Genomic DNA, 13,265 nt, shown 5'->3' on the forward strand with positions numbered 1-13,265 from the left:
ACCTATGAATTAGTTTTGGCACTGTATATAAGGGACGTAGCTACAAAATCCAGACAGATATATTTATAGTGATTTTTTTTTTTTTTCTTATTTATCCCTGAATCAAATATGTTGTGCTACAGGACATGAAGAAATTTGAAGTTGAGCTGAGAGCCCTGCAGGCTGCTCTGGAGCAAGCCCAAGCCACACTGACCTCTCCAGAGCTCGGGCATTTGAGCTTGAAAGAGCAACTTTCTCACAGACAGGTAAAAGGCCAGGACTTCAAAGTTAGCACTTGAGTAGTGTGAGCTTACACAAGGAATAATGAATGTTGGTGAGACCGATTGTGGTGTTTCTTAGGTGGGTCATTGTTTCAGAGTCTAGCCCCAAATCACTGACAAAGGAATAAGGTATGGAACGGGAAAAATCATTCCCTCAAAGGGAATGGTCAAAGTATAATCCTTTACGAGTTTGTTCTTAGGTTGATGCAATTCTGAGAAATGTGCATCCAGTCCAAGTTTAATCATATTAATAATAACAATAAAGCTCGGTTCTTATCCAGTGCTTTTCATCAACAGGTTCTTAAAGTACTTCAAAAAGAAGTCTAGATTGTTATCACCATTTTACAGATAGAGATGCGATGAGATAGTGTGTTGCTAGCTCCCCCAATAATCAACTGGAAAGCTAAGAGAAAATTCAGTTTTTCTTAAGCCCAGTTACATTTTTATATGTTTAGTTGAATTACCTCCATAAGATATTGCTGCTTTCTGTATTGCACCTGGCGTACTACAGAGATTTGTCAATTTGTTATTTTTGGTCTCAGACTCATGACAAGAAAAATAACCCAAGTTATAGCTTTTTGAGTTGCTTAAGGAATGTTTCTTGCTGCAAACCAATAGATTTAACTGTCCTAGTCTGCCAGTGGAAGCTACATGTCAACAGGTCCACTTTAGGATTAAAATCTGCAGAAAAACATACAGATGAAAGGTAAATTTGCAGAGCTTTCCCTTTTGATTAAAATATGCAGTCTTTATTCTAGGGACTTGCAGCCAAATTTCAGAATATGGCATTGAAGAGTGTAAGGGAAACACATCACCCACTGTAAGAGTAAAGGAATATGGAGCTTACATTGTTGTTTATGTGTATTCTTTGTCCTGGCTCTAGGAGGTCTCATGGTATGACTTTCTTTTGTACAGAAAGGGGCTGTAGCCCCTACCCACCTGTTTCACCAGACCAGAGAGGGGGTCTTGGAGAGTGCCTGGCTGGCATGCAGCCCCCAGGGTACCTCTGGGTGCCAATTACACAATAAAGGCACCCTTTGCCAGCGGTATGGGGCCTGCTAGAGGAGAAGCCTCACTAGTGATGTCGAGGAATAGGTCATTATACCAAATCTCTGGTTAGACTATCCACCATATGTCGTGAAGGCACAGAAATAAAGAACAAACCACAATCCTCTCATCAGTATGCACTTCAGACCCACTTTGCTATCTTTCTGCATATGGTATAGGAGAAGGGAGACGACCAGTCCCTTTAGCTGATTTATATCTATTGAACTTAAAATCTTTTTCTAATGTGCTAAGGCCCTTTTCATCAACTTTGCCTTCTTCTTTTTTTTTTTATTGTTTTTCTTTTTCTGTCTGTGAATACATTAAACTCCCCAATGAAGATAAAAAGAATGCTGATCAAAATCTATTCTCCAGTCATTGCACTTAAACCCTTCTCATGCATATGAACAGGCAGCTTGAATGGACATTGTGAACAGAATAGAGACTATGAACAAAGGCATCCAGCCTGTGATTATTGAAAGGAAAAGATTTCTGTGTAGCTGTGTTTCTTTCTGTTTGATTGCCTTTTGAATTTTAAGCAACATTTTCAGCCATAGTTTGTATTTTCAAAGGAAGGCTGTGAACACAACGGCATTCATTTGGTGGTTTGCAAATGTGCTTCTGTGTCTCACCAGGGAGTTCCACTTGGATTTTAACATTATGTGTATACATAACTGACTCCTATGCTGCTTTGATTTGTGGATTTTGTAAAGATATTTTTTCAAATATGTTAACAGAAATATTTTTGTACTTAGACACTTAGAAATAGATACTACTATGCTTTTCCATGAATTGTTTTTATTCCTATTATATGGGCTTTTTGCTTAACTAATATTTAAAAGAAGGTTTATTTCAGAATGAGCAACTCCAGACAAAGTGTGTCCTGATTATATTCAATTTAGAAAACAGATAATAAAATTTGTTTGTTTTAGTGGTTGAACTCATTTTTCTTTTGCTGCATGAAATACTCTGGGAGTTCTGCAGAACTGGCTTATTGTGGCACTGACTTTGATTCTAGCATCTATTGTCTGAAATGGAGTCACTGAAGCCGAAAGTTCATGCAGTACAAGTCTGTCAGAGTGCCCTGAGGATTCCTGAAGAGGTGGTCACCAGCCTGCCAATGTGCCACAGTGCCCTTCGGCTCCAGGAGGAGGCCAGCCGCCTGCAGCACACTGCCATTCAGCAGTGCAACATCATGCAGGCAAGTGCAACTCCCTCCCATAAATTGCTCTGAGTAACTTCTGCAGTGCCATACAAATTGTGATGAAAACAGAGAATTTCCTATCTCTGTGCATGCCTCTTTTCCGTGTACTGCCATTAGGAAGTTCCCCACTAAGTTTAGTAATTTCTGACTTCATATTTTGGGGGGTTTTAACATTCATGATCATGGTAATTGTTCATTTACTCATCAGACTCTCATCTCTCTTCTCTCCTTGATCTTGCTGTGGTCTTTGTAATGCTGTTAGGATTAACTAGACAAATAGCTAATATACAACAATAATATGCAGGTTAATTTTATAATATATATAACCAGTTAATTAAATTAATATATCATTATAACGTCAACTGCTTATAATGATTGCATAAAAACTATTGAGTTAATTAAATAGCTTTCTAGGATAGAAATAATGATTTTTTTTTTATCTTTTTAAAAATGTATATATATATTTGCTTTCTGATTTTGGTGTCATTCAGCATCTATTAAATTCACATCTTCAAGTTTTGCTAAATACAAGAAAACTATATTGAATTCATACCCAAACATATAAAAGGTATTTCCAAAGAAGAAGAGAATAAGCTTTTCTTTCCTGCTCTTTAGTGACAGAAAAATGCATAGTGAGCTAGGGTACAACTACAGAGCTTCAAGTTAGGTAACAGAAGAGACTTTCAGTCATTAAGGATACTTAATGATACCTAAGTACAAGGAAGGATACAGACTCACACTGAAAAGTTTTAAGAACAGGTTAGACAAACTGTTGGTGAATCTATGATAGAAAGAACTGATGCCACACTGGTAGAATAACAGTGTGAATCAATTTTCGTAATCCTCTCCCAGTTGTATTTTCTGTAAAATGTAACTTTTTCATACAGTCTTTCCACTTCATAAATGGAGGCTTGAAGTGAAAAAGCAGATGAAAATGCTTTATAGTAAAACCATGAGACTAGGCAATGCTATCCTTTGGTGGATATGTTTGGTGCAGATACTTGGAAGCAGATGTTCTAGCTCCTTATACTGGATATCTAAAACATCATGTTAAGTGAACTGTTTTTTGGAAATAGTTAAATAAATGAAACCATTGAATTCATTGCAGTTCACAGTATTTCTGAACGGACTTTTTCCTGACTATATTCTTGCTTTGCTTATCCAGATGCAACTGCCAGATAGATGCAAGTTTGCTCCACTTCAGAAGGGAGATCACTTTTGCTTGGACTAAGTAAATATTTATTCTCATGTAGACACTTAATATTTTTTCCCCCTCTAGGAAGCAGTGGTTCAGTATGAGCAATATGAGCAAGAAATGAAACATTTACAGCAAATGATAGAGAGTGCCCATCGTGAGATACAAGACAAGCCAATAGCAACCAGCAACATCCAGGAACTCCAGGTCCAGATTTCGCATCATGAGGTAGGAGAGCCAAAATGCAACAACATGGGCTCAATGGCAGCTCATTGACCCAAAAAACTTTCATAAGCAATGGTCATAAGTTAGCTGAGTAGCTTTTCAGACTTGCTCAAGACTAGTTGAGCAGATAGGCTTAATACCAGATAGGAAACTCATGCTATTGGTACAGTGTGGAGTATTCATTTGTTTATTCAGTTAGGTGTGTCCTAATCTCCAGGCAACATTATGACAAATGAAAGTGTTGCATAATTAAGGGACAGTTAACATAGGTACTTGATGGAGGAGTGTCCCAGGAGTCAATGTCAAGCAGTTAGTCAGGTGATCACTGCTAGTTCAGTGATCCTTTTATATATATATAAATATCCTAAATTACTCATTTCCATCCCAGTAACATTCTGTAAAAGAACACCAAGGGACTTGAATCACATGAAAACCACAGTAGATTTGGAGGAAAACTCTGCAACATTCACTCCAAAGGCTTCTTTTAAAGTCATTGTTGGGAAGAGTTTTGTCCTGTGGAGTTACAGGTCCTGCCCTCAAACTCATTGACCGTCAGCCCTCGAATGAGTCGGGATACATTCTGTGCCGCCTTCTTGCTGTGCTGGCATGGGAGCTCCTGATCCCCTTTCCCCTTCCTCTGTCTGTTGTGTATTTCTTGGGATAGAAAATGCACCACTGAACTCTGTGTGTCACGTTTGGCACCAGATGGCACCATTTCTTTACCTTTGCATTAAAAGCTATCTGTGCTCTTATGTAATATAATCTAATGTTACAGGTGTTGCTCATTTTCTATCCAGTTGTTGCAAAAGTTACTTAGTATAATGCAGAGCAGTTTGCTTAAACAAACACTTCTGGTTTTTTAGTACTGAATTAAAAATGCTACTATTCTCTATTCAAATGTTCTGGAACAGCAAATGCAGGAAAGTTACTTCAGCGATACAGGGTAATATTACTAGAGGAAGGAGTGATGCTGCAGGGAGGAAGGAATTAAAAATGGGGCAGCTTGAAGTTTCATCTGCATTTGAACAAGTTCAGTAGCTAGGAGCTACTTCTAAACGTCTGCAGGAAGACAGCAGCTTTACTCTGTTGCACATGTTGTGATCAACCAGAGTGGACAGGTTTCATACTTGCAAGCTTTCCATGTTTAGGAGTAAGGAGTTTTGAAAGGCTGAGATATGCATATTTTTGGCTCATATTTTGTCTGCTAAATACCTGTGGAAAAGCATAGCATAAAGGGGATATATTGAACCCTATGTTATTATACTACTTCAAAAGGCAAGTCTGTCAAGATGCTTGTTACCTGTGTTATTAATTTAAGAAAACATCAGTTGCCAGATTCCCTGTTGACGCCTGCATGAACTAGAACTTAAAGGGACATTTGTAGTAGCTATATTTAGAATTAAAATAAGAGACAAAAAGTAGAAGGAAAGTACGCCCTGATTTGTAGGAAGCTTGTATTACTATGCATGTATGTAACTAGTTACACTCTGGAACTATGTTTACTGAACCGTGTTTCTTTAGACTTTCAGATAAGAATATGGGCAAGTATCTCTACTTGTGAATTATTTTAATGGATAATACAGCACCTCATAGGACATTGCTTTTATAAGTTGCTTTATTTTTTTCACAATCACATTTTTGCCTCCTTTTCCTTTTCATTGTTTTCAGTTGAGAGAAAGATGTTAGATACTCAGTGCATTGGACATTAATGCCACAAATGTTATTGCATCTCAGTAATATTAATGGAGTTAAGTGAGTATACTGAATGACAATAATTTCCCTCTGAGCCCCAGAGATGTCATTCACTGAGCATTAGCGAATGACTGGTACTTGCCAAACAGCAGATAACTATTCCAGCTGCTAGACATTAAAGTTATGGCTTGATTTGATTGCAGTTTGGTTTTCGATTGATCTAGTTGATGTTTTATACTCAAGACTTTGCTTAATCTCCAAGGTAAGCCTTGGAGCTCCAAGAGAGCTCCTTTTGTTGCTAACATGACAGACAGTGACCACGTACCATTGAAACCCAGGCAGTAAAGTGTCATCCTCAGTCTGTGTGCTGCTTCCATTTCTAACTCTGCTAACATTTCTAACTCTCTAACTTCATTTCTCACTATGACTGTTCTGCACTGTGATTTTGAGGAAATGGTTCCCTGAAAATGTTATACAACCAAAAAAATCTTTTAATTTTACCAGCATGAAGCAGTAATCTTATTTACTTTTTAAAAAATATTGTAATTATTTATTATTATACCTACTAGATCTTGCAACTTCTGTTGATATTTTTCCTTGAAAACTTATGTTTGTTGAAGAAATAAAAGCAGATATAAAAATAAAGTAGAAATATATATTTGAATGAATAATCGCTGATTTAGCAGGCAAGCTTATACAAATGTTTTCACTTCGTAGATCAAAATTCTATCATGTTACTGAGCCTCTAGGTAGACAGGAACAATAGCTTTGGCAGAAAAGTGAAAATCTTCCACCATCTTTTATTTTAAGTATATTAATTGAAATCTTTGAAACTGGACACTGAACTGGGCAGCAGAACAGGGTAGGAGAGAAGACAAGTTCGTTTCTAAGGCTATTAATTTCCATCTTTCTTCTCTGACTAAACTTAAACTTATGATGGCATTTGGCCGTGCAGATAGACCATTTCATAGCCATAAAAACCATTATTTTAAAATATGCTCTGCTTTAGGCCAGATTCCCCAGCTCTTTTTAAAGAAAGGTTAGTACAGTGCAGCTCAGTTTTTAATTCTGAAGACCTACACAAAACCAAAACAAGATTAAACTATAGCTTATCCAAACACTGGCAAAAAGCGATCCAGTCTGCATTTAATCTTATTGTGTGACTGATTGTTCATCTCACATTTGATCTTGTTAGACACTGTGAGTTATTGTTTGAACAATTCATTCTTTCTCGCAAGAGCTGAGTGGGGCATTTTTTACAGCTTACCACTGAGTCAGGTTACCAAAGAGTCAGGTTACCACATGACCTCATTTCCATGGCATGCACTATGCGGAGAAGCTTCATCTTCCTCAAATAAATGGAAATAGAACAGGAGAAAAAAATAGGACAGGAAGAGGAAGAGGAGTTCCCCTTTGCTGCAGTCTGAAGCTTATAGACTTCGTGTCAGGTTCAGGCTGGATGCAAGCGTGAGGTGTTTCTCCCTCCCTTCTGCAATTATCATGTACACAGAGCTTTTTGCATTACTTTTCTGGTTCCGCTTCAAAGCTCTCGGCTCTGCGGTTTAGCTGTGCAGCCAGACGCAGCCTGACTTGTTCCCTCCACTATCAACATCCAGCTTGTCAGCTAGTGCGGCGGCTCATGCGGGCTTTCTGAGAGGCAGTGCTATGATGTTATTGGCTGGGCTTGGAGGGGAGAGCTTGCCTTCGCCACAGAAGCTGAAATGCTGCAGGTCCTGTGGCCTTTATTGGCTGCCTCTGCATTAGGGAAAAAAAAATGTTTCCTCAGGAGCTGGCTCAGAAGATCAAAGGATACCAGGAGCAGATTGCTTCTTTGAATTCGAAGTGCAAGATGCTGACAATGAAAGCAAAACATGCCACCATGCTGCTGACAGTGACAGAAGTGGAGGGGCTTTCAGAGGGAATGGAGGAGCTGGATTCAGACCTGCTCCCAGCACACCCCGCTCATCCCTCGGTGGTCATGGTAAGGAATGCATTGGTCTCGGTACTGTTTATCTGAGCTGCTTGCTTTTGCATCATTGCAACAGTCCTATGTAGTAAGTTGCCGCAGCTCACATCTACATTTTGCTTTTGAAATGGCTGGATTGTGGCAAACCAAACAAGCTGCAGCTTCCCCTTACTGTAGTTTCCTTTACACGGGTTTTCGAGACTTGTTGATAAAGGATGAAGTTATTTAACAGACAAATACCAGTGGAAGTTGTCCGTAATAAGATGCAAATACAGTGCTTTTTCATAGCTGTCAGCATGCAAGAGCAAATGCTAAGAAACTACTGAATTGCAGGAATAAGATAAAACCAGAATAAATATTCTTTCATAACATGTTGCAGTGTATAGGTTTTACACACTATATTTTTAAAGCTCTTGTCCTAAAATGTTGATGTGATAATTGACAGTATGCTGCTGTATTCTCAGAAGAGTGTGTTGGAAATGCAAGCTGGCTAAGTACTACCATAGGCCTCATGTTTGAATTACTCTGCTTTTGTTTGTTTCTAATTGGGTCTCATTACAAACATACTGTTGATGCTATTGGGATTTTTGTCTGAGCGAAAATAGAGTGCGGATTTCAGGATTTATCACTGTATAACAACACTGGGGAAGCAAGAAAAATATGTTGCTATTGGATTGCGTGTATTTTATTTTTTAAGTCTGTTCCTTGTTCTAACCAGGCCTGGATACTGAGGCCAGTACTGCGTTATTCTGTAGCTCTCCACAGTGTTTCCATATGCAGCAGTGATTGTATTAGAAGACATTTAGGCAAACCCTAATTTGTTATTATTGAGTTGCTTGCTGCACATTTTCTTTTAAATTCATTAGGGTACAGGAGAGCATGTTCATACTGAAGTATGACAAGCAAATGAGACTGTTAATTGAACCAGATTTTTAAGCTGGTAAATGTAATAGTGTTAAGTATGACTAAATAATGTCATGGTAATTCTGGCCACGTGTTGTTTTTCTTGTTTTGATCTCAGTCTAAATCAAACCTAAGTTGAGGTAACTGATTTTCTTCCTGTGTTCTGGGGTTGCTTTTCCTGTGGCAGATGACTGCTGGTCGCTGTCACACGCTGCTCTCCCCTGTCACTGAGGAGTCTGGGGAGGAGGGCACCAACAGTGAGATTTCTTCTCCACCTGCCTGTCGCTCTCCCTCACCTGTGGCTAATACAGATGCTTCTGTTAACCAGGTACCTCCCTCTTGGCATTCATTCGGCTTTTATCTGAGACATGCATGGTTCCATTCCACAGGTAGTTTATTTAATCCTCTGAAATAATATTTACCTACAGCTCCAAGGATCTGAGGCTTAACCTCTGACCTGACTGAACCTTCAGGTTCTAGTCCAAAGTGGATACAAATATAGACCTCTGAGTTTAAAATGTATAAATTGGGTGTTACAACTCTTCGCTGTTTTAAAAAAAAAAAAAAAATTGACAGTTACAAAGCTCTTCCATGTCAGTGCTATTTTCTATTTATAACCGAATTTTTATTTTCACAGTAGTACTCAATGGAATCTTGCATCCTGAGAAAAAATGCAATTTTGTACTGCTCATAATAAAACATTACATTATGTCCATATACATCTATCTTACAGTACCATTGGCATTGTAGCACTGAAGCCACAGTCTGATACCTTCCACTTCAAAGCATTTCAAGTATTAACTTTCATGTATTGTTCATTCCATACTCTCAGTAACAGTCTATTTTAAGTGCTAATGAGGCAGATCAGTGAAATCGCTAAAGCTAGATTTTAAATCAAAACTGAGGACTCTGGCACTTCTAATAGGAACAAGTGTACATCAGCATTGATTAAAATGTGAGCAATGAACCACCTCATTGAGCATCACGCACATGAAGATACACATAGAATGTTACGCTTTAGAAGTTTAGAAATGAGCCTTAGGAGCAGTCACTACCTCGCTGCATTCATCACGTTGTGGGTTTTGTGGTGGTTTGTTTGTTTTTTCATTTGTGGCTGCCTCCAAAATTGACCACTGCCGACTTAAAGGGTAGAATGGTATTGTGTTGCATTGCTGAGTAGAAATAGAGAAGTTTGAGCAAGTTGCCCACTAATTCCTTTCACTCATTTCAAAGATGCATATGGTGCTATAGAAGTTGCTAAATATAAATGATTCGTTTTCATGAACTGACATAAGAAAGAATACTAAGGTAAGATAGTAAGAATGGTGACAAAATCTTCATAATAATAAAGTTATAAAGTTACCTTCATAATAAAAAGTTCTATAATGAATGAGAAGGATTTTTCTAGTGTTCTGTCATTTCAGATAATCATACATTTCCCAGTAAAGTTTACTTACAGTAGAAAGGCAGCTATATATTTCAGCACAAAAATCTTATGACAGTGTTAATCAGTGAGAGTTAAAGGAGCAAGAGCAGCTTGCTTTCTAATAAACAAATTCAGTGTCAGTTCATTACATTTCTCCGAAAATGAAAAAAAATAGATTAAGAGCTCCAATAACTCAAATAATAAGGAAAATCCAGTGAAGATGCTGTTGTACCATGAGCTGTCACTAAAATGCAAATTTTTGAACCTGTGATTTACGGGGCAAAATTGAACAAAAAGATTACCTCTTTCATTTAGCAGAAGATCTTTGAAAGAGATAAAATCACTGGTGTTATAATAATCTAAAAACCTGACAGATGAAGGTTTCTTCAGTGTGGTTAATGTTGAAATTAACTGCACGTACTAAACAATAAGCGGAAGAAGATTCCAAAATGCAGTGGTTTACTTACAAAATGCTTAGGTTCACACTGACATGAGATTAAAACTAAAGAAGCTATGAAACTGCCAGCGCTGATCACCATGAATGTCCAGGGAGACTCCAGAAAAAAAGGTTGGTTAAAAAAAAACCAAACAACCTGGACAATAGTGGATTAGGAGCTTAAATGTAAGTTAAAAATATTTTGTATTCAGTAAAAGACTGAGCAAAACTAATTTGGAAATGTTTTGTTTTAAAAAGTAGCCAGTGTTAAGAGAAATAATTTCTCACAGGAAGATCACCTGCAAAGTACCAGAAAAACATGTGAACAGGAACTCTAGAAAGCAAAGATTTACATTGATCTAGTCTTTGGAAAAAAATTTAAAGCTCATATGAAGTGGGGTGTTTTTGGGAGGGAATGTTGGGTGTTAAGACTGTTTTTAAATTAATCCCTAGTAATCTATGTACAGTCTTTCATCAGGGTTTCCTAGCATCTCTTAATGGTGAAATGTGGCTAGTCTGAACTGAGACATCTATGCACTATTTTTACATTGCTAACAAGTAATGAAAATATAAAACAAATGCCAAGTGCGTGTTAGTGGAAATATTGGTTCTGTGTATTGAAATAGATTAAACCAAGACCATAAATCCAAGAAAGTGACAGATCTAGCACTATTATAAGTTAACAGTTGCCCAGGTTGTTTGTACTGTACTGAAACTCCTCTAAAAACAGCTCGGGGGGGTAGCGGGGAGCAACTATAAAAATGTTAACTTTTAAAAGGCTGAGGGATTTGACAGCGTATAATATTTCAGCAATAGATAACAGTCCTTTAATGCAGTTTATTTTGATGTATAGCAAAATCAGGCGCTTCATTTGTGCTGCAGTATTGAATCAGAATCCTCTGGGGCTAAAACTTCTCACGCTTACCCAAAGATACAGTTGATTAAAATTTAGCACATTCTTTTAAAACTTATTTTCCAGATGCATAATGCAGAGCAATTGAATTGAAAAAGCTGAAGTGTTGACACAAAGTCTTGGAGGCCACAGCTGATCCTGTGATTCAAGTCTTCAGCTCTGGGTCCCTGTTAAATGTCTTTCCATCTCCTCATTCACAGCCTATTTAATCATTCTTTCTCCTTCCTCATCAATGATGCAACAGCCCCTGTTAAATATCTTTTGAAATCTAAACACACCCTTTGCCCCTACATCCTAACAGCAAAGCTTGAGTACTTTTCATTGGCTAGTTTTCATAAAAGAGGGCATGAAACATTAGGGCCTTTATAGGGGGAACAAAATCTGTTATGTGTAAGAACATCTGGATTCACTCTGTCAGCATTAAAGCCCTACCAAAAAGAAACTGCCGTGTTGTTTGCTCCAAAAAGTAGATGGAAAGACGGGGAAAGGGATTGCTTTCCCCTCTTTTAAAAGCAAGGCCTTTATTCTGGAAATGATGATTAAGAAGTCTCAGAAGCACAGTTTTTCTCTTGGCCTTGAGAGCAGACTAGCTGAGGGCTGGAGAGTAGCTGCAGACAAGGCAAAATGGGAAGTTGCCTGCACTGGTGCAATTTTTCACTGTGACTTGGAAAGATACTTGTGGTCAGAGTAAAAAGTTCTGAAATTGCGGTACTGAATGCTGTGCTAAGCTGTTACCTATTCCCTGTTGCTCCTGGACATCGTAAACACTTTCATCATTAAATTTTTCAAGTTTCCCAATTATTGCCTTTGAAGTAGTACCTCATCTGACACTTTTGGACAGTTTGAAGTGCTGTCCATTCTTGGGTCTTCTGTTTCTCTGGAGAGACTGACTTTTTCAGGTATCCTCAGAAAAGATGTGTGATTGAGCTGTCTGTAAAATACACTCTTGGCTGCTGCCTCCCTTTAAAAATATTGGTGGTGATCTGTGAGTAGCACCTTAATTGTTAAAATGTCCCTACATGAAGCAGATAACCTGGTAAGTCTCTTCATTCTTGGGGGAAGGACTGAAGAACCATATCTGTGCAGCTGCTGGGTGACGGGGTGTTTTCTGGGACAGGTGGGCATTCTGTGCTCCCTAGGTTTGGTTAGAAAGAGAGCCCAAGAGGTGACTGTGCCTGGAGAGTGACCTGGTTTCTATGCTCTTCCAGAGCTTGTTTGGTTTTGTTCACTTACGGTATTACATAACATACTGAAATGACATTGGGAAGTAAAGATTCTGCTCCAAATTAGGATCCTAATTATACTCTGAGCTCTGGTACCTCAGAAGTAGTCTTGTTTAGTACCTAACTTTTATACACCTATACAGAATCAGAGAACGGTTGAGGTTGGAAGGGACCTTTGGAGGTCATCTGGTCCAACCCCCTTCCTCAAGCTGGGTCACATACAGCAGGTTGTCCAGGATTATATGCAGGTGGCTTTTGAGTATCTCCAAGGATGGAGACTCCACAAACTCCCTGAGCAGCCTGTCCCAGTGCTCAGTCACCCTCACAGTAAAAAGTCTTTCCTGATGTTCAGAGGGAACCTCCTGTGTTTCAGCTTGTGGTCAATGCCCCTTGTCCCGTCACTGGCACCACTGAAAAGAGCCTGGTTCTGTTTTCTTTGCGCCCTCCCTTCAGGTATTTATATACATTTATACTCTTACATTTGAATTACAGCAAATGGTCTGTGGTCTATTTGGTAGACACAGCTCTGTAAGTTGTCAAGTGAAAGGCACTTAGTTTTCTCTAGTCACATGGCTCGACATGCTGAATTTTCCTCCCCATCAGACAGGGTCAGGAAGGAAGTAATTTGAGAAATTTGCAATCATTGGAGGAGGATTTTCCAAGTACACTTTTCAGTAGATTTTGAGCAACTTCTTATGCAAATATTGTGATAACTCTGAGAGCTGCCTGAAAGGAGGTTTGGTCCAACCTAACAGAAATCAGTGGAAAATCTCGTACT

General features: G+C 38.5%; 1 protein-coding gene across 3 annotated transcripts in view; it reads left to right on the plus strand.

Moving 5' to 3' along the window:
- The window catches only part of SYNE1 (spectrin repeat containing nuclear envelope protein 1), a 270,199-nt gene that overhangs the window by 154,346 nt on the left and 102,588 nt on the right, over positions 1 to 13,265 (plus strand). The window contains exons 87-91 of one of the 3 annotated variants that reach the window (XM_072856086.1): positions 123 to 245; positions 2,323 to 2,505; positions 3,788 to 3,931; positions 7,407 to 7,601; positions 8,677 to 8,817. In XM_072856086.1, the coding sequence (XP_072712187.1) occupies positions 123 to 245; positions 2,323 to 2,505; positions 3,788 to 3,931; positions 7,407 to 7,601; positions 8,677 to 8,817 (786 nt within the window). Of the gene's footprint in view, positions 1 to 122; positions 246 to 2,322; positions 2,510 to 3,787; positions 3,932 to 7,406; positions 7,602 to 8,676; positions 8,818 to 12,850; positions 12,941 to 13,265 lie in introns of those variants that run through there. The other 2 variants (XM_072856087.1, XM_072856088.1) reach the window with 2 other exon arrangements.

The sequence above is a fragment of the Ciconia boyciana genome, chromosome 3 (genome assembly GCF_034638445.1).
Source record: "Ciconia boyciana chromosome 3, ASM3463844v1, whole genome shotgun sequence".
Classification (NCBI taxonomy): Eukaryota; Metazoa; Chordata; class Aves; order Ciconiiformes; family Ciconiidae; genus Ciconia; species Ciconia boyciana.